This window comes from Rhamphochromis sp. 'chilingali' (assembly GCF_963969265.1).
Source record: "Rhamphochromis sp. 'chilingali' genome assembly, chromosome: 2".
NCBI lineage: Eukaryota > Metazoa > Chordata > Actinopteri > Cichliformes > Cichlidae > Rhamphochromis > Rhamphochromis sp. 'chilingali'.
In genome coordinates, this window is record NC_137930.1 from 1,009,811 (window position 1) to 1,031,143 (window position 21,333).

At 44.5% G+C, this 21,333-nt stretch overlaps 2 protein-coding genes across 3 annotated transcripts; one reads left to right on the forward strand and one right to left on the reverse strand.

Moving 5' to 3' along the window:
- Nucleotides 1-3,324: 3,324 nt before the first annotated feature.
- On the forward strand, nt 3,325-10,781 carry chrm4b (cholinergic receptor, muscarinic 4b; the record flags this gene model as incomplete). The annotated part of the gene is made up of 3 exons (XM_080872726.1): nt 3,325-3,439; nt 4,285-5,177; nt 10,347-10,781. The coding sequence occupies 3 exons, from the start codon at nt 3,325-3,327 to the stop codon at nt 10,779-10,781; spliced, it is 1,443 nt and encodes a 480-aa protein (XP_080728852.1).
- Nucleotides 10,782-11,642: 861 nt separating this feature from the next.
- Nucleotides 11,643-19,492, reverse strand: mdkb (midkine b). 2 transcript variants are annotated; one of them, XM_080876401.1, is made up of 5 exons: nt 19,320-19,492; nt 17,664-17,752; nt 16,022-16,192; nt 14,664-14,822; nt 11,643-12,117 (listed from the first exon to the last, which is right to left on the reverse strand). In XM_080876401.1, exons 1-5 carry the CDS (start codon nt 19,475-19,477, stop codon nt 12,098-12,100), a joined length of 597 nt encoding a protein of 198 aa, XP_080732527.1. In that variant the 5' UTR covers nt 19,478-19,492; the 3' UTR covers nt 11,643-12,097. The 2 variants fall into 2 exon arrangements, with proteins under 2 accessions (XP_080732527.1, XP_080732526.1); XM_080876400.1 differs by having other exon boundaries at nt 16,022-16,195.
- Nucleotides 19,493-21,333: the final 1,841 nt, after the last annotated feature.

Here is a 21,333-nt window from a genome sequence, read left to right on the forward strand (position 1 = left end):
TATAATTAGCTAAGACTGCTGGGTCTAGAGATGCTTTTTGAGTAAAGGTTTAACTACAGCCAGCTTGAAGGCCTGTGGTACATAGCCGATTATTAGAGATAGGTTGATCATATTTAAGATCGAAGCATTAATTAATGGCAGGACTTCTTTGAGCAGTTTTGTAGGAATGGGGTCTAAAAGACACGTTGATGGTTTGGAGGAAGTAATTATTGAAGTTAACTCAGAAAGATCAATTAGAGAAAAAGAGTCTAACTTAACATCAATGGTACTAAGAGTAGCTGTAGATAATATTACATCTGTGGGATGATTACTGGTAATTTTTTCTCTAATGATAAAAATTTTATTTGTGAAGAAGTTCATGAAGTCATTACTAGTTAACGTTAAAGGGATGGTTGGCTCAAAAGAGCTCTGACTGTTTGTCAGCCTGGCTACAGAGCTGAAGAGAAACCTGGGGTTGTTCTTATTGTCTTCAATCAGTGATGAATAGTAAGATGTTCTGGCTTTGCGGAGGGCTTTCTTATAAAGCAGCAAACTATTTCTCCAGGCTAAATGATGATCCTCTAAATTTGTGACACGCCATTTCCTCTCCAGATTACGAGTCATCTGCTTTAGGCTACGTGTTTGAGAATTATACCATGGAGTCAGGTACTTCTGATTAGAGACCTTAGTTTTCACCGGAGCTACAGTATCCAGAGTCGTACGTAGGTAGGAGGTGAAATTATTAACAAGATAATCGACTTCTGTTGGGGTAGCGTTCAGATAGCTGCTCTGCTCTGTGTTGGTACAGGGCATTGAAGATGATAACAGTGGGTGGATTATATTCTTAAACTTAGTTACAGCGCTTTCAGAAAGACATCTACTGTGATAAAGTCTACTCTCCACCGCTGTGTAATCAATTATTGTAAATGTAAATGTTATCAGGAAATGATCAGACAGCAGAGGGTTTTCAGGAAACACTGTTAAATGTTCAGTTTCTATGCCATATGTTAAAACAAGATCTAGAGTGTGATTAAAGTGGTGGGTGGGTTCTTTTACATTTTGAGAGAAGCCAATTGAGTCTAATAACAGATTAAATGCCATGTTGAGGCTGTCATTTTTAGCATCTACATGGATGTTAAAATCACCCACAATAATTATTTTATCTGAGCTCAGAACTAAATTAGATATAAAGTCTGAGAAATCAGACAGAAACTCTGTGTAAGGCCCAGGTGGACGATAGATGAGAACAAGTAAGACTGGTTTCTGAGTTTACAGCTGGGGTGGACGAGGCTAAGCATCAGGCTTTCAAATGAATTAAAAGTCTGTCTTGGTCTTTCATTAATTAATAGGCTGGTGTGAAAAATTGCTGCCACACCTCCCCCTCGGCCTGTGCTTCGAGGTTTCTGGTAGTTAGAATGACTCGGGGGTGTTGATTCATTTAAACTAACATAATCATCCTGCTGCAACCAGGTTTCTGTAAGGCAGAGTAAATCAATTTGTTGATCAATTATTAAGTCATCTACTAACAGAGACTTGGAGGAGAGAGACCTGATATTTAATAATCCACATTTCACTGTTTTACTCTTTGGTTCAGATGTGGATACTGTATTGTTATTTCTTTGTAATTGTTTATGTTTAAGTTGTTTGTTGCTGGTTTTTAGTTTGTTTTTTGTCTGTTTGGGAGCTGACACAGTCTCTATGGAGATGGAACTTCATCTGTGGTTTTATTTGTTCGTGCTCACAGATTTGTTGCATCTTTTCTTTATTGACTCGATGATTTAAGCCTTGTTCGAAGCCCAGCTGATGTCCGCGGTGCATTTATCTGGGATAACCTGTCAGCTTCATTATTAAAACATGAAGTCCTGCAGTAACCACGAGGGCAGCTCACTGAGCTGGGCCTTCACATGCAGCAGTTTTCTGATTTCTGAATGCTGCAACTTCCTGTAACTCTGCTGCTGGAACACCTGGATTTCCACAATAAAGCATATTTCTGTTCTATATTTCTATGAGTGTTTACAGGCTTCAGGATGTGTGGGTAGGCGGTAAAAATGCCTTCTTTGGGATTACAGTTTTTCTTGATTGGTTATAGTGTTTAAGCAATCTAATGAAGCCAAATTTCAAAAGCATAATGCCACTTTCCAAAGAGCACACCCATTTCCCTGAGCTATGAACACTATGAACCGTTCCTGTGGTCACTCCGAGGAGTTACTTTAGAGCCTTATGTCGTGTGCACCTCCAGGCCAAGGCGACGCCTGCCACTTTGGCTCAAACAACGACGGATGGTGCGATCTGGCACTGATGTTCCTTGAGCATGAAGTTCAGCTTGGATCTCTTTAGAAGTCTTTCTGCGCTCTTTTGTTACCATTCGGATTATCCATCTCAATTTCCCTCCTGCGTCCAGGGAGGTTGGCTCCCATGGATCTGAAATTTGTGAATGCCGTGCAGCTGTAGTCACAGGAACATCTAGCTGCTTGGAGATGGTCTTATATCCTTTACCTTTAATCATTTTTGTCCAGGCCTGTTTCATGCATTTATTTTTTAAATAATTCATTTGAAGCATGGTTGAAAAGCAGTGTCCAACTTTCATTGGTTAAGATTAATAGAATTTTTATTTATTATTACTTTTGTCAGATTAAAGTTATTTCTGGGACCATTGTGGGTACCACCTTTGTCTACGTCTGTACATTGGTTGCATTTTTTGTGTTCAATGTGTACGACTATGTTATTGTGTGTGTGTTTTTGAGGCCTTGTGTGTGCTGTCTGTGGCAAAGTTTGGTTTTTCAGCAGGGTGAATGGTTTTGAGTGTAGAGCTGCATTTCAACCTGATAACACGATGTTTGGGAAATATGGTGAGACGTCATGGATTTGTGTTTACTGTTTGGGGAATACGAGGCATAGTTTCAAGGACTGTGTTTAAGCACTCGAGGAAAACGGTAATAAAGCTGATGTGAGCACAGCAGCCGAGTGACCCTGAGCTCCTTATTAGTGTTTAAAATGATATCGTTATGAGGCGGAGGAGGAAACGCGGCATTTTGTCCACTTTAATGAGCTCTGCATAAATATTTGGAGGCTGGCTGAGAGTCCGGGCTGCTGCTCGGAGGGTCGAGGAACTCGGATGGCAGATCTGTGACTGCACTGCAGCACATTTGTGTCAGAGCGGAGGTTAATCAGATAACATGGAGGAAAAGAGATGATATTAGGACTGTAAATAAGCACTCTGACAGTGCTGGAGGTTTCCGTTTGCTTCTCTGTGCCTGCTGCAGTGTCTTCACTAACGGTAATGCTGGGAGGAAGATGAAGTTAAAACCCGTGTGGTGGTAACTGAAGCTGGGCTCATCTTCTCTAATGTGTCATTACATCCCACATCTGATGACGTCAGGACGGAGGCTGCATGTAAACTGCTGCAGATGGACTGATGGACAGGCAGACAGCGGCAAGCTGAGCAGCTCCAACACCCCCGGTGAGCTGGACCGAACCTCTGAACGCGCTCGCAGCAACTCCTGCCGGTTCATTCTGTCAGGAAATCTGCTTTTATTTTGAAGGCTTAAACGTGTTTTTCAGTCAGTTCCTCAGAGCTGGAGGAAATTTCTCTGAAGTGAAAGTACTTTTACCAAGGTAATAACACAGAAGTGCAAAAGCTGCACCTCGAGCAGGTAAATGTCGATGTGAGTGTGACACAGCTGTGACTGTATCTGATCAGAGCTGCAGCTCATCGTTAGTTTGTCACATTTATCCGTCGTTTCCACATGAATGCTCCTTTTGCACATTTAAATCTTTCATGTGGTCCAAACTGAGGTTTGGGAATGATCACAGGAGTTTCAACATTTTGCATTAAATGTAACGAGATCTTTATAATAAACTTCAAACATCTTCAGTTTTTGCTGCAAGAAAATAAAATCCTGCACGAGGAGAACTTCGTATAAACTGTTTAGCTTCATCGTTTCTGTGTGAGCTGCAATAAAACAGCTTCTGTGAGGAAGAGGAAATCATTCTCAGGAAGATACTGATTCATTTTCAGGGCAAGTATACAAAGTTCTTTCTTTTAATTATATTAGTAAAAGTCATTAACATCCATTGATGACCATTTGATGTTCGCTTCTTTGATTTGCTCTTTATCTCCTGAGTTGATGGGAAAATAACCAGTACATCAGGAACTCTTTGAATTTCACACACTAGGCTGACGGTTCAGTGTTGACTGATTTAAGGAACGCTGTCTTTTCTGTTTTAACACTTGTTATTATTTTGTGGTCACTTTGATCTCGTTTCAGTTCAATAATTTCAAAGTCTTCTTGTGTGTGACTTTAGGAAACATGGAACCGACGCCTACTTTGCTCCGCCTCTCCGTCAACACCTCCCGTGTGCCTCCGCTCTCACCACCATATCCGTACAGCACCGCTCAGCTGGTCCTCATTGCCATGGTTACCACCTCCCTCAGCATCCTCACCGTTCTCGGCAACACTTTGGTGATCCTGTCCATCAAAGTGAACCGTCACCTGCAGATGGTCAACAATTACTTCCTGCTGAGCCTGGCGGTGGCCGACCTGATCATCGGCCTGTTCTCCATGAACGTGTACACGCTGTATAAGCTGCAGGGCCGCTGGCTGCTGGGCCCCGTGCTATGTGACGCGTGGCTCGTCCTTGACTACGTGGCGAGCAGCGCCTCGGTCCTGAACCTGCTGCTCATCAGTCTGGATCGGTACTTTTGCCTGACGCGACCGCTCAGCTACCCAGTGCGGCGGACGGGCAGGATGGCGTGCCTGATGATTGCTGCCGCCTGGCTGCTTTCTTTCATTCTCTGGGCTCCCGCCATCCTGTCCTGGCAGACAGATAAGGGCGGGCGCGTCGTCCCTCACGATCAGTGTTACATCCGTCTACTTGTTAGCCCTGCTGTTACTATGGGGACGACTCTTCCCTCCTTTTACCTGCCGGCAATCATCATGATCGGCCTCTACAGCCACCTGTCAGTTGCCAGCTACAGCCGAATGAGTGTGCTCATGCCAAACCAGGGTGCTCTCAGGGCTTCCAGTCCCTCCTTGAAAGACTTCCTGCTGAGGCGGCGAGGCATGGGGACGAGTGACCCCTGCTCAGACCTGACCCCGAACCAGCTCCAGTCCTGCACGCCAAAGACCAGAAGGAAGAAGAAGACATGTAGAAGTCCAGATGATACAGCGCAGGCCGAGAGTAGCTGGAGACACTGGGTAAGGATGTGTTTCATCTGTTTACCGTCTCTAATGTTGTTGTCAGGGGGCGCTGTCACTTCCTGTTCACTCTCTGCGGTAGAGTATCACTTCCTGTTCCTGTTCCAACACACAGTGGTGTTCTTGTAGCAGTTTATTAAAAACCGTATAGATAACTTCGCTTTTCATATCTTCACGCACTTTACTCGCTTCGTCTTTAGGGTTTCGCTAGCTTAGCTTAGCTCATAGCCAACTCGCTAGCAGTTTTCAGTTTTATTTGTCATATGCAAATTAGCACAGGGTCAACATCGCAATGAAATGTATTTGATGAGCAGCAGTCACTCAGCAGCATGGTATAGTAGAAAAAATAAAATAAAATAATAAAAAATATATAGAAAAATAGAAAAGAGCAAAATATTAATAAGATGTAGTAAAAGAAAAAGAGATTTTCAGTTAACTGACTATATATATATGTATGTATAAATATATGTACACTAGTGATTAAATTAAGAAAATCTTAAACAGGAATGTGAGGGGGGGCAGATGGGATATTGCACAGGAATGAGCAGCAGAAAATTACAGTATTGCACTTTTAAATATAAATATCAATGACAATAAAGTGGCGTGACCAGTGCAGATTATACAGAGTACTTGTGAAGCTGCAGGTAGCTTCTGAGTGCTGTGCTGTGGACTGTGTGTGTGTGTTTAAGTGTTGTGGTTGAGGTGTCGTATGGCTTGGTGGTAAAAACTGTTTTTAAGTCTTGTAGTCCGAGCAGACAGACTCCTGTAACATCTGCCAGATGGTAACAAGGAGAACAGCTGATGTGCTGGGTGGCTGTGGTCCTTGATGATGGAGGCTGGAGATAAATGTCCTGAATGGCAGGAAGCCTCGTGCCAGTGATGTGCTCTGCTGCCTTCACCACCCTCTGTAGTGATTTCTGGCTGCTGGCTGAGCAGCTTCGTACCAAACTGTGATGCAGCTCATCAGCAAGCTCTCGATCGCACACCTGTAAGAATTTGAGGTGATGTTGGCGTTCATGCCAAACTTCCTCAGCCTCCTCAGGAAGTAAAGCCACTGGCGAGCTTTCCTGATAGCAGTGTCTGTGTGAGGGTCCAGGAGAAGTCCTCTGTGATGCTGACCCGTTGATGTGGATGGGCTGGTGTTCCCATGGCATCTTTACCTGTCCTGCACTTTCCTGCACATTGTGTCACATGTTTAGTTAGAGGAGCAGTGACCTCGCTGCGAGGCTTCACATTATGATCATTTTTAGACATTTATCATTCTTCCAGTTATTTCTTTGAGCTCACTGAGCTGGGCCTTCACATGCAGCAGTGTGTCTTCCGATTTCTGAATGCTCCAACTTCCTGTCACTTTGTTGCTGGAACACCTGGATTTCCACAATAAAGCATATTTCTGTTCTATATATCTATGAGTGTTTACAGGCTGCAGAATGTGTGGGTACAAACAAAATGCCTTTTTTGACATTAATAAAGCTGATCTGAGCACAGCAGCCGAGTGATCCTGAGCTCCTTATTAGTGTTTAAAATGATATCGTTATGAGGCGGAGGAGGAAACGCGGCATTTTGTCCACTTTAATGAGCTCTGCATAAATATTTGGAGGCTGGCTGAGAGTCCGGGCTGCTGCTCGGAGGGTCGAGGAACTCGGATGGCAGATCTGTGACTGCACTGCAGCACATTTGTGTCAGAGCGGAGGTTATGGAGGAAAAGAGATGATATTAGGACTGTAAATAAGCACTCTGACAGTGCTGGAGGTTATTCCTCAGCCTCTCAATCTGGAGGCCAGGATTACTGAATTGGAGACTCGGCTTCGCACCCTTCATTCACCCGTAGCTAGCCAGGCCCCTGTAGCTGGTGCAGCCGAAGATAGCGTAGGCCCCGCTAGCTGTTCCCTGGCAGACCCCAAGCAGCTGGGGAAAGAGGGTGGCTGGGTGACTGTGAGGAGGAACATAGTCCTAAACAGAAGCCCCAGGTACACCAGCAACCCGTTCATGTGTCTAACCGTTTTTCCCCACTCGGCGACACACCCGCCGGGGGTCAAACTCTGGTAATTGGTGATTCTGTTCTCAGACATGTGAAGCTAGAGACACCGGCAACCATAGTCAATTGTCTTCCAGGGGCCAGAGCAGGCGACATTGAAGGAAATTTAAAACTGCTGGCTAAGGGTAAACGTAAATTCAGTAAGATCATAATTCACGTCGGCAGTAATGACACCCGGTTACGCCAATCGGAGGTCACTAAAATCAATATTGAATCGGTGTGTAACTTTGTGGGACTCTGTAGTTTTCTCTGGTCCCCTCCCCAATCAGACCAGGAGTGACATGTTTAGCCGCATGTTCTCCTTAAATCGCTGGCTGTCTGAGTGGTGTCCCAGAAACGATGTGGGCTTCATAGATAATTGGCAAACCTTCTGGAGGAAACCTGGTCTTGTTAGGAGAGACGGCATCCATCCCACTTTGGATGGAGCAGCTCTCATTTCTAGAAATATGGACAAATTTATTAAACCCCCCAAAATATGAGTATCCAGAGTTGGGACCAGGAAGCAGACTTGCAGTCTTACACGCCTCTCTGCAGCTTCTCTCCTCCTGCTACCCCCCCAAAAACCCATCTCCATAGAGACTGTGTCAGCTCCCAAACAGACAAAAAACAAACTAAAAACCAGCAACAAACAACTTAAACATAAACAATTACAAAGAAAGAACAATACAGTATCCACATCTGAACCAAAGAGTAAAACAGTGAAATGTGGATTATTAAATATTAGGTCTCTCTCCTCCAAGTCTCTGTTAGTACATGACTTAATAATTGATCAACAAATTGATTTACTCTGCCTTACAGAAACCTGGTTGCAGCAGGATGATTATGTTAGTTTAAATGAATCAACACCCCCGAGTCATTCTAACTACCAGAAATCTCGAAGCACAGGCCGAGGGGGAGGTGTGGCAGCAATTTTTCACACCAGCCTATTAATTAATGAAAGACGAAGACAGACTTTTAATTCATTTGAAAGCCTGATGCTTAGCCTCGTCCACCCCAGCTGTAAACTCAGAAACCAGTCTTACTTGTTATCATCTATCGTCCACCTGGGCCTTACACAGAGTTTCTGTCTGATTTCTCAGACTTTATATCTAATTTAGTTCTGAGCTCAGATAAAATAATTATTGTGGGTGATTTTAACATCCATGTAGATGCTAAAAATGACAGCCTCAACATGGCATTTAATCTGTTATTAGACTCAATTGGCTTCTCTCAAAATGTAAAAGAACCCACCCACCACTTTAATCACACTCTAGACCTTGTTTTAACATATGGCATAGAAACTGAACATTTAACAGTGTTTCCTGAAAACCCTCTGCTGTCTGATCATTTCCTGATAACATTTACATTTACAATAATTGATTACACAGCGGTGGAGAGTAGACTTTATCACAGTAGATGTCTTTCTGAAAGCGCTGTAACTAAGTTTAAGAATATAATCCACCCACTGTTATCATCTTCAGTGCCCTGTACCAACACAGAGCAGAGCAGCTGCCTGAACGCTGCTCCAACAGAGGTTGATCATCTTGTTAATAATTTCACCTCCTACCTACGTACGACTCTGGATACTGTAGCTCCTGTGAAAACGAAGGTCTCTAATCAGAAGTACCTGACTCCGTGGTATAATTCTCAAACACGTAGCCTAAAGCAGATGACTCGTAATCTGGAGAGGAAATGGCGTGTCACAAATTTAGAGGATCATCATTTAGCCTGGAGAAATAGTTTGCTGCTTTATAAGAAAGCCCTCCACAAAGCCAGAACATCTTACTATTCATCACTGATTGAAGAAAATAAGAACAACCCCAGGTTTCTCTTCAGCTCTGTAGCCAGGCTGACAAACAGTCAGAGCTCTGTTGAGCCAACCATCCCTTTAACGTTAACTAGTAATGACTTCATGAACTTCTTCACAAATAAAATTTTTATCATTAGAGAAAAAATTACCAGTAATCATCCCACAGATGTAATATTATCTACAGCTACTCTTAGTACCATTGATGTTAAGTTAGACTCTTTTTCTCTAATTGATCTTTCTGAGTTAACTTCAATAATTACTTCCTCCAAACCATCAACGTGTCTTTTAGACCCCATTCCTACAAAACTGCTCAAAGAAGTCCTGCCATTAATTAATGCTTCGATCTTAAATATGATCAACCTATCTCTAATGATCGGCTATGTACCACAGGCCTTCAAGCTGGCTGTAGTTAAACCTTTACTCAAAAAGCATCTCTAGACCCAGCAGTCTTAGCTAATTATAGGCCAATCTCCAACCTTCCTTTATATCAGACATCCTTGAAAGAGTAGTTGTCAAACAGCTAACAGATCATCTGCAGAGGTTTATTTGAAGAGTTTCAGTCAGGTTTCAGAGCTCATCACAGCACAGAAACAGCTTTAGTGAAGGTTACAAATGATCTTCTTATGGCCTCTGACAGTGGACTCATCTCTGTGCTTGTCCTGCTAGACCTCAGTGCAGCGTTCGATACTGTCGACCATAATATCCTATTAGAGCGATTAGAACATGCTGTAGGTATTACAGGTACTGCACTGCAGTGGTTTGTATCATATCTATCTAATAGACTCCAGTTTGTGCATGTAAATGGAGAGTCCTCTTCACACACTGAGGTTAATTATGGAGTTCCACAGGGTTCAGTGCTAGGACCAATTCTGTTTACATTATACATGCTTCCCTTAGGCAGCATCATTAGAAGACATAGCATACATTTACACTGCTATGCTGATGACACCCAGCTCTATCTGTCCATGAAGCCAGATAACACACACCAATGAGTTAAACTGCAGGAATGTCTTAAAGACATAAAGACCTGGATGGCCGCTAACTTTCTGCTTCTTAATTCAGATCAAACTGAGGTTATTGTACTAAATCTTAGAAATGCCTTATGAAGCCAGACGCTTCCTCTGGATAGCATTACTTCAGCCTTCAGCGACACTGTAAGGAAACCTTGGAGTCATTTAAATGACTCTAAGATGACCTGCTCTACCTCCCAAAGATGGCTGTAGTCTAAAAGGCAAGAGAATGGACAAGGAATGCAAAGAGAGCATGTGTCTACTATATTGGCTCCCTGTTCAATCCAAATAGAGAGATTGGTTGTAAGGCCGCCTGATGAAAAGAAGTGAAGGTGGCTTGTTTGTCTCCTCAGAAGCATCCCTCTCAAACTGCTGTCAAACCCACCGGAGACGAAGACCACAACAAGACTGAATCTGAAGACTCATTCAACGCTGACCTCCACAGGGCGGCCTCGGCAGTCTTCTCCTCCTGCCCCGACATCAGCTCACATGAGAGGAGGCGGCAGCGAGTGATGGCGAGGGAGAGGAGGGTCACGAGGACCATCCTGGCCATCATCCTGGTATTTGTCCTCACCTGGACGCCGTACAATGTCATGGCCGTTGTTGCTGCCTTCTGCCATTGCCGCATTCCTGACGCCCTGTGGACCACAGGATACTGGCTGTGCTACGTGAACAGCACTGTCAACCCCGGCTGCTATGCCCTGTGCAACGTGACCTTCAGAAAAACCTTCTGCAGCCTCCTGCGCTGCCGCTGCAGGCGGCTGTAACAGCACTGGTGCGTTTTTGTTTTGTTTTTGGCAGCTGGCTTTTTGCTTTCCTTTCATGGAGTTTGGTCCTATCGCAGGTTTCCATCTAAATGTAGAAGGAGATTTAAGATGGGCAAAACAAATGCGAACAAAAGGTTGTTTCCATCCTTGCAGCTCAGTGGTTGGTCTGACAAACAGCCGGTGGTGCAAAACGTCCTTAAATCAAAGCAGATAATGCCATCATGTCTCCATTTCCAGCTCAGATGACATGGCCTCTTATCACAATTTGGGCTGTAAATGTTTGATGTTTATGTAGTTAATTAATCCATCTACTTCCTGCTGCTTCTCCATGATGTGTTTAATGAGCAGTGACTGATGTAACAAGGCATAAATGCTGTCAAGGCTGCAGCTACTGTTCATCTTTATTATTAAGAAAGTGTTTGGTAGATGCAGCACAATAAAGGAAATAAAACAGCGTCATTACTGCTAAGAAACACGTTTAAGGCTGTGAACATGCTTATTTCTGGTAGAAAGTTTTAACATGAAAGTCTATGACTCTGCTGGAGCCTCTAGTGGACTTTGGTTGCCTCAGAGGTTGCTTGGTGGAGACCAGAAGCAGAGTTAAAGCAGATTTTTGTGTTTTTAGTTGAAACTGTAGAGGACCGAGAATAGAACCCTGAGGAACTCCTGGAGAACTTACCGACACTTTAAATGTGGAGAAGTCGATCTGTCTGCTTAAAGATTCGGGTCACTGAGTTCCTGTAGTGAACAAAGCTTGTGATTTGTGCCTCCAAACTGAACCCCGTTCTTGAATATGCACGAACCTTTTATTATTATGACAGCCATCGTGTCTGTGCACCAGTAATCACGCCAGAGTCTTCACCAAAGCAATGTACAGTCTTTATTTTGCTTATTTGTACAGTTTCATCCTGCAGCAACAATAATCTATAGTTTAAAAAATAGATTTCATAGAGGATTTTCTCAGATTCTTTAAAACTAAACTCGCCTACAAACAAACTCGTGACGATCCCGTGAGGACCAGCGTCCAGTTTAGTCTGAATTCACAGGTGGCTACTGTACAAGCTTTAGGACTATCTCAGTGTAATGGTTAACAAACTATCAGCTACGAGGATTATTCTCATCATCTAGCGGGACAGTGTCGGAAAAGCTTTAATCCAGAAAAACATCAAATCAGAAACCAGAAAAACAAGAATCAAAAGCAAGGAGAGGCGGTCGGTGTGTTTTGGAGGAGTCTCTCATTTTGTGTATTCAAAGGAGGGAAGACGATCGTTGAGGAAGAGGACGAAATGCCGCCGTCTTCTGTCGCGGTACATCCTTCAGTTGGACTTCTTCTCGCCTGAGGAAGCAAAGCATCAGACATTCATGTTACAACATCGTTCCCCATGATGAATCCCGCACGTTTGCTCTGGTGGAGGCGAGGAAGATCAGGTTTTATCATCAGGTCTGAATCTGAAGGTGCTGCCGACCGGCCTCAGCAGCTAATGCTTCAGGTTAGCAACACCTACTGACCAATCAGATCTCTGGGAGACGGCGTTATGGCTCAGAGCTCAGATGCTTGGAGCACGAGTAAGAAACAGGTTTTTAATTCAATTCAACTTTACAGTGGGGCAAAAAAGTATTTAGTCAGCCACCGATTGTGCAAGTTCCCCCACCTAAAATGATGACAGAGGTCAGTAATTTGCACCAGAGGTACACTTCAACTGTGAGAGACAGAATGTGAAAAAAAAATCCATGAATCCACATGGTAGGATTTGTAAAGAATTTATTGGTAAATCAGGGTGGAAAATAAGTATTTGGTCACCTCAAACATGGAAAATCTCTGGCTCTCACAGACCTGTAACGTCTTCTGTAAGAAGCTTTTCTGTCCCCCACTCGTTACCTGTATGAATGGCACCTGTTTGAACTCATCATCTGTATAAAAGACACCTGTCCACAGCCTCAAACAGTCAGACTCCAAACTCCGCCATGGCCAAGACCAAAGAGCTTTCGAAGGACACCAGGAAAAGTATTGTAGACCTGCACCAGACTGGGAAGAGTGAATCTACAATAGGCAAGCAGCGTGGTGTGAAAAAATCAACTGTGGGAGCAATCATCAGAAAATGGAAGACATACAAGACCACTGATAATCTCCCTCCATCTGGGGCTCCACGCAAGATCTCATCCCGTGGGGTCAAAATGATCATGAGAACGGTGAGCAAAGATCCCAGAACCACACGGGGGGACCTGGTGAATGACCTGCAGAGAGCTGGGACCAAAGTAACAAAGGTCACCATCAGTAACACACTACAACGGCAGGGAATCAAATCCCGCAGTGCCAGACGTGTTCCGCTGCTGAAGCCAGTGCATGTCCAGGCCCGTCTGAAGTTTGCCAGAGAGCACATGGATGATACAGCAGAGGATTGGGAGAATGTCATGTGGTCAGATGAAACCAAAGTAGAACTTTTTGGTATAAACTCAACTCGTCGTGTTTGGAGGAAGAAGAATACTGAGTTGCATCCCAAGAACACCATACCTACTGTGAAGCATGGGGGTGGAAGCATCATGCTATGGGGCTGTTTTTCTGCCAAGGGGACAGGACGACTGATCCGTGTTAAGGACAGAATGAATGGGGCCATGTATCGTGAGATTTTGAGCCAGAACCTCCTTCCATCAGTGAGACCTTTGAAGATGAAACGAGGCTGGGTCTTCCAACATGACAATGATCCAAAACACACCGCCCGGGCAACAAAGGAGTGGCTCCGTAAGAAGCATTTGAAAGTCCTGGAGTGGCCTAGCCAGTCTCCAGACCTCAACCCCATAGAAAATCTGTGGCGGGAGTTGAAAGTCCGTGTTGCTCGGCGACAGCCCCAAAACATCACTGCTCTCGAGAAGATCTGCATGGAGGAATGGGCCAAAATACCAGCTACTGTGTGTGCAAACCTGGTAAAGACCTATAGTAAACGTTTGACCTCTGTTATTGCCAACAAAGGTTATGTTACAAAGTATTGAGTTGTATTTTTGTTATTGACCAAATACTTATTTTCCACCCTGATTTACCAATAAATTCTTTACAAATCCTACCATGTGGATTCATGGATTTTTTTTTTCACATTCTGTCTCTCACAGTTGAAGTGTACCTCTGGTGCAAATTACTGACCTCTGTCATCATTTTAGGTGGGGGAACTTGCACAATCGGTGGCTGACTAAATACTTTTTTGCTCCACTGTATTTATTTAGCGCCAAATGACATCAACAGTCACCTTAAGGTGCTTTGTATTGTAAGGTAGACGCTACTATAATACACACAGAAAAACCCAACAATCATACGACCTCCTATGAGCAAGTAGGACAGTGGGAAGGAAAAACTCCTTTTTTAGATAAACTTTTTTGTCTCCTGCTGGTTTTCAGAGTATTATTGTTGAGTCTTTATCTGACAGTATAACGTGGAAACTGCAGCCTTGTGCACGTGAGTTTCCAGCTGAACCAGGTGAGCCACCTTCACCTGGCCTTTAGCCCTGCCTCCTTCAGAACTTCAGTGTAGTTTTTGTAAACGCTCAGAGATTCTGATCAGGTTTGCAGAAACAGCGATTTTTGGCATCTTGTGGCTGCTTTACAAACACAAAGTCAAATGTTCTCTTTGCTTTACTCGCCTGAAATCCTTTCTAAAACCTTTCGTCTCTGTATAAGAGTGAAGGATCCGCCTCTGACTGCACACCAACGGCATCATTAAGCTCCTCCTCCATTTTCTCGATGTTGGTGGCGTCTGAGCTCAACGTGGCTTTTTTATTTTTATCACGACGGTGCTGCACAGTATTGCTACGAAAGCATCATCAGAAGCTACACGTGACTTGATCGTGTCGTCGTCTGTTGCAGTGACTGTTAAAGGTTACTGAGGACTCTCACCTTTGACCTTCTTCACTTTGGGGGAGCAGGGTTTGGACACCTTGACGGTGGCCTGGCACTCGGCGTTGAACAGCGCTCGCTTCAGCGTCCCTGATCGGGTCTTGGTGTTGGTGGTGGCGTCGCAGTTTCCCCACGGCCCAAACTTGTACTTGCAGTCACCTGAAAGAAGATTTGAACTTTGAACCCACAAAGCCGCCGCACGTTCCCCCCTCTGCCTCCCAGACGCATCGCTGCCAGCTTCATTTAAATTGATTCATTTTTCATTGATTGGCACATTTACATGACTTTTTGACTTCTCTGAATCATCAGTGGGATTTTTCTTTTATTCTATAAAACCTGAATAAAGTCACAAAAATGCCAAATGTAGAAAAAATAATACAATTACAGCTCATTTATTCAAAATGAGATTGAATCTTTTCTTTCAATAAACACCCGTTTTGAAACATTTGAGTTTCCTGGTGGTTATTTCATGGCTTCACAGGGTCATTCAGTGATTTTAGTAAGAAATATGAAATATTTTTGGAGAAGCACGAAAGATCCACCTCTGCACCGAAGAGTGAAACTGTGAAATGTGGATTATTAAATATTAGGTCTCTCTCCTCCAAGTCTCTGTTAGTACATGACTTAATAATTGATCAACAGATCAATTTACTCTGCCTGACAGAAACCTGGTTGCAGCAGGATGATTGTGTTGTTTTAAATGAATCAACACCCCCAAGTCATTCGGGGGTGTTGTCAGAACCCACCCACTCTCCTGTCTGATCATTTCCTGATAACATTTACATTTACAATAATTGATTACACAGCAGTGGGGAGTAGACTTGATCACAGTAGACGTCTTTCTGAAAGCGCTGTAACTAAGTTTAAGAATACTGAGTTAACTTCAATAATTACTTCCTCCAAACCTTCAACGTGTCTTTTAGACCCCATTCCTACAAAACTGCTCAAAGAAGTCCTGCCATTAATTAATGCTTCGATCTTAAATATGATCAACCTATCTCTAATGATCGGCTATGTACCACAGGCCTTCAAGCTGGCTGTAGTTAAACCTTTACTCAAAAAGCATCTCTAGACCCAGCAGTCTTAGCTAATTACAGGCCAATCTCCAACCTTCCTTTATATCAAACATCCTTGAAAGAGTAGTTTGACTGTTTTAAATCAAAGACAATAAAATGCATTATTGGAGCTTTTTGTCTTTTAGAGGAGAAATCATGTCCTGGAGATAAATTCAGAGCGTTTAATAGGGCAGCGAACCCCGAGTGTAAATGTGTAGATGTTAGAGTTTGTGTCTTGAGCTCCACCCTGTGACCATCCGGAGGAGCTCTGCCCTGTGTGGTGTCAGCTGTGTGGAGTCTTACTGATGTCCTTCTTCCAGTTGCAGGGGATCTTGCAGGGAATCTTGTCGGTGCGATCTTTGCAGGTGGCATCTCTCACACCGTCCCCGCAGTCTCCGTGTTCAGGTATGCACTTCCCGTACCGAGTCTCTGCAGGGGAGCACTCGGAGGTCGTCCGGGACTTGTCATGCCTGCCTGCTGAGCAGAGAGTCGGTCAGACACCTGCAGCGGCTCAAACACGCTGACACAACATGGTTTAAACACACCGGAGGCCATTTTTCTGTTTCACGTTTTGTGGCCTCATAAAATGTTTTCATGCAGAACATTTTGCTTTGTTTCAGCTAAAGAGAAGAACAGGTTTGTACTTGTGGTTTAATTCCACCTGGATAACTGAACACTCTGATAAATTTAGCTTTTCTGCCTCTTAAAAGACGTTTCTGTTGAATCTGAAGAGTGTTTCTTTCTTTGATGTTTGTTTTGTGCTGACAGCGTGAGGTGAGGAGGGATTTTATAGCTCAGTCACACTGGAATAAAACTAGGACTTGTGACGAGGAATGATCTGTGATTGCACCGTCATCAACTGATTGCAAATAGCTGCAGTGAGCAAATAGTTGCCCAGAGGATGAACCTGCAACACTCTCACCCTCTGCACAGGTCAGGTCACCTGGTGGGAGGAAACCTGTCTCCAAACCGCCACGGCCCGCTCAGACACGTTTGCACATCGTTGCTGTGATGAAAACGACTCCGCTCACAGCAACAACATCACTGTCTGCTTCAGCTGGATGTTAACGTGAGCTTCTGCAGGTCGTTGCATTTGCATCGCTTTATGATCTCAAACAGATTTTTGTTTCCTGTTGTATTCCAGCCCGCTGCCTGTGCAGCTAGTCTTGGAAAAACCCGGAAACTATCCCAGTGGTGGTCAAACCACGGCTTTATACCGTCATTAAAGTGCAGCGAGGTCATCAAATGTCATATTTAAATAGAGTGAGAGCTTACCCATATGGAAAAGATATATATGAATCTTATAAAGTTTGTATCTGTCTTGTGTGAAACTTGTATGAAAAGCATACAAGAGTGAAACCAGATATAAGATCCCTTGAAAAATTATATAATGAAACTTGTATGTTTTGGATACTTCCTAAAACAATGTATGAAAGTAATGAGAAAGTGGCCACTTTCATGAGTAATCACATATAAGTTTTTACTATTTCTTTTCCGTATGGGGAGAGCTCCTGTACATCAGCATGAGACGCTGAGAAAAACAAATCTGTTGACAGCCGAGCTCAGCTGCACCTGAAACACGTCTTATTGTGTTTTTGTCCATTTCGTGAAACTTTTTCCTCTTTAGTCTCCAGCAGCTCTCTGGACTGAATGCTTCACAGTCACTATATTCCAGTCATTTACACAAAGATCATTACTAAAGCAGAAGGGAAAGCTTTGCCTGAGTTAGTCTGGAATTTAAAGATGAAAACTGGTAAGAGTGTTTTTTGGATGTTTTCCGACAGGAAAAACTTGTTTTTCATGCTCGTTAACCTTTAATGCTTTACTTGAGTGCATGCCTGCTGTGGTGACAGGCATTCCTGGGAATGCACTTTTTTTAACAAAAGAAGAAGAAGAGAAACTTGACTTTCCCGGTGTGGTGACAGAACATGAAGGACAGCCACACCTTTGTGATGTTTGGCTCTTTTGCTGGCCTCAGCGGTGAGCGTCAGGGCCAGGAGCAGCAGCAGCGTCACTGAGAACAAACTTCGCATTCTGCAGAAACAAAAACACACTCACACTTACACATTATTCATCACAATACAACGTCAGTCAAACACAAGCAGTGAGAAAGAGGTGGACACCCTGCAGCCAGAGGCCTGGACGCGCTGCCACGAACAACCACACCTTCCATTTGTTTCTAATGTTTGCAGCCGATCGAGTAAGAGCCACGCGGCGAGACAGAGACACGGAAAGGCTACAGCGAAGCCACAAAGAAGCACGAGAGCAACTACGCAGAAACACAAACACAGAATCACAGAGACACGAATCCACAGCCAAAATACAAAGAGCTGGAAAAGCAGGACTTCTGTCTGTGCTGAAACAGGAATGTGAGTTGAGTTGTGGTGTGTGTGCTGATCCGCAGCCTGGACGCGGGTCATCGAGCCAGATGGTTCAAACATTCAGACCAAACCAAATCTTTTCACCTCCTCCCGTATCACAGCGCCTCAGCCCAGTAATCTGGCTATTGTAGTGAGAGCAGCAGCAGTGGGATTATGAAAGTGGGCTAATGTATGCAGAAGCTGCTGTCAGCGCACACACACACACTCGGCTGTTGTTTTGCACGTATCTGTGGTGTGCTGCAGGATTAGCACGTTCCTTTGGTGTTTGACGGCAGCGATCATCACACAGCAACAGCAGCCGTCGGCTCGGGGGACAAATGGAGAGCAGCCTCCAAAGAGAGAGAGTCAATTACCCAGAAGGCCCTGCTCTCCCTCGCTGCTGTCATTGTGCTGCGAGATGACAGACTCCTCTTTCAGCCTCCATTAAAGCAATGGTCCTCTTTCACATGTCAGCTGGCACAGCAAATCCTGCTCCTCTCGCTCCTCCTGCGGCCTTTTATGAGGAGAGAACCGGCTCTCAGCAGGTCTCCAGTCTGCCCCCCATCAATGAAGAGGAGGAGGAGGGGGAGGGGAAGGGAGGGGGCGACCGAGCAGCGTCTGAATGAGCTCTTTAGAGTTCCCCTCAAAAGAATACTGATTCATTGGCCCAAAACAAAGCCTCTTCTAGCCTGGTTTCATTTCTCTAAAGCCTAACACAGATTCTGTGCCACCCCCGAGGAGCCCCCTCCGCCCCCCGCCCTGAATGGAAACGTATTTGCATCAGAAAACAAAGAAAAGCAGTGGGATGCTCCCTCTGGTTCAGGAGCAGGGGCGACATCAGGAGAACTTCCTCCTGGATCTCGGGGTTCATTCTGGCATCCGGAGGCCGACCGGAGGCCGCGCGCACGAACCCCTCACCTGCCCGCAGCCAATCAGAGCGCACACAGGTGACTTGGAGAGAGACGCTCCAGACGAGTCAAAAACGTAAAGCTTTGAGTAAAACGAGCTTTCGTTCCGCTTCCTGTCTTTCTTCTGATTCCTTCGCTCCCGTTTCTGTCTCATGTCTTTGTTTCGGCTCCTTCCTTAATCCCTTGCTGCCTTTCCTTCCTTCACATTCAAGAGTAAACAAACAACAAGATTAAACTGAAGCTAAACAAACAAGCGCGTCGCCGATGAGCCGCAGCAGCAGAATCAACCTAAAGTGTGAAAACAGAAGTATGGGCACAAACGCGGACACTTACTTCGGGCTGGAGAGGAGCGGCCGGTCGCGCGGTGCAGTCTCGCTTTCTGTCGCTGCTTCAGCTGCAGCTCCCGAACAACCCCTCGCGTGCACGCGCACGCGCACGGTGACATCACACACTTTAATCCAGTCTCCAGGAACAAAACAAGCTCCGCTCATTTACATGAAATGCAGAATGTGTGCGTGAATGTTTGCGGAGTGGAGTGCGCGTCAGCCCACAGACGCGTGTCAGGTGACTTTCAGGTGAGTTTCAGGTGGAACGGCTTCTAGGAAACACTCGGTGTGGGTGAAAGGGCACGAGGCAACTCTTCTTAAAAAACAAAGAGAAACTGTTCGTGTTGCCAGCAGCAAGAAGGAATCTAACTACAAAAGTAATGGGATACTTTTTAAAAACATGACGATTTGAAACTTCTTGGGTCAGAGTGAACATGGCAACATGTTCCACAGCCTGATGGTGGCGCGCGTCTTTGTTCTGTGTGGTAACAGTAACCGTGGTGTTGCCTCTGACTGTAGCACAACAAAGGAAACGTGTAAGCTCGCGCTAACTGTGCACGAGCTGCCAGATGTTCAGCCCTTCTGAGGGGCAGCAGAGTGAAAGCCGAGCCGAGGCGCGCTGATGGCTCAGTCACGCGTGGAAGCCCCTGTTACGGTGCGCCAAAAACTGATTGCTCGTATCAAACTGCTATAAGTAACTTGTTGGGCTATAACATGTGAAACATGTCAAATGCATCGCTTATGGATGACATAAAGTCATCTGGAGCCACAAACAACATCCGTGTAGAAGCTGCGATCAGTTTTTGGCAGCGACTTTTATAGAACCTTTATTTATGCCGTTAAAACAAATCTCATTAACATTAAAAACGTCTTTTGTCAGAGTATGCTGACCAAGAGGACAGAAGCGACATTACGACAGTTCAGTAAAAACATTTTAAGTGGGGATAAAGGAGCGGATTGGTTACAATGTCAGTACAATAACACAGCGTTATGAAGATAATTTTATTCTGTATAAAAGCTCTTTGTCCGTTTACCAACATACGTAAAGATATTACACATAAAAAATACACAAAAACATTGGAAATCACTTTTTGGCACAACAACTGCAGCTGGAGACGAAACCTGTGCTCCATCAGGTCCTCCTCCGCCCTCAGGACTCCACGAGAGTTTAGTGTCAGTGGGTTTCTCTGCTGTTCTCTTTCACTTCTAACAGTCGTGAAACAGACTTTATTTCATCTGCGTGAACGGTGATTATGAGTCTGTGTGTAAAACACGAGTGTCACTAATCGAAGTGTCAGACGCTTTATGACGTCCAGGTTTCTGAAGATTTCTCTTTATGTAAAAACACAAAACGTTTCACTAAAGCAAAATCTCGGTGCTTTGGTGTTGTTTTTCTTATTGAACTGATTTGGTCAGATGTTAGACTAAAGCACAAAAAGAGCGAGGAGCTGTTCATCAGTAACGACCTAATAACACAATGATCGAGTTTTAAAACCAGCAGAAATGCTTTACAGGCCTCCGTGAGGCCGACAGAGTGCAACGCCACCTTCAGGCGTCATCTGCAGAACGCTGATAGAGCATTGAGCATTTCTGACAGCTGATGCGGAGGGGAACACACACGCTGAAAATAAAAGAGGATCCACGATGGACGCTGATGGAAGGGCCTTTCCTGTTTGGGTGCTAACGGCTCTCAGGTGAGGCAGAAGCACCAACCTCAGGCTGCAAACGCCGCTCAAGAAGCGGCTGAATTACTGTTAACAGCCCAGCTTTCGTCATGTTTCCTGTTCCTGGTGCCGGGAGCAGGTCGACGTTTCCGGCTGTGCTGACAAAGTCTGGATCTGCTGAACGTCTCAGTTTGTTGTGTTGCATTTTTTTCTTTGTCATGTTGGTTTTTCTCTTTCTTATGTTTTATTTTTGTCAAATGGCTTTTTAAAAGTTGTGTCTTTGTTCTGTATCTTCAAAATATTATCATGTTTTTAATAAACTTCACATTATCAGTGAGACCTGCAGTGACTTCAGCC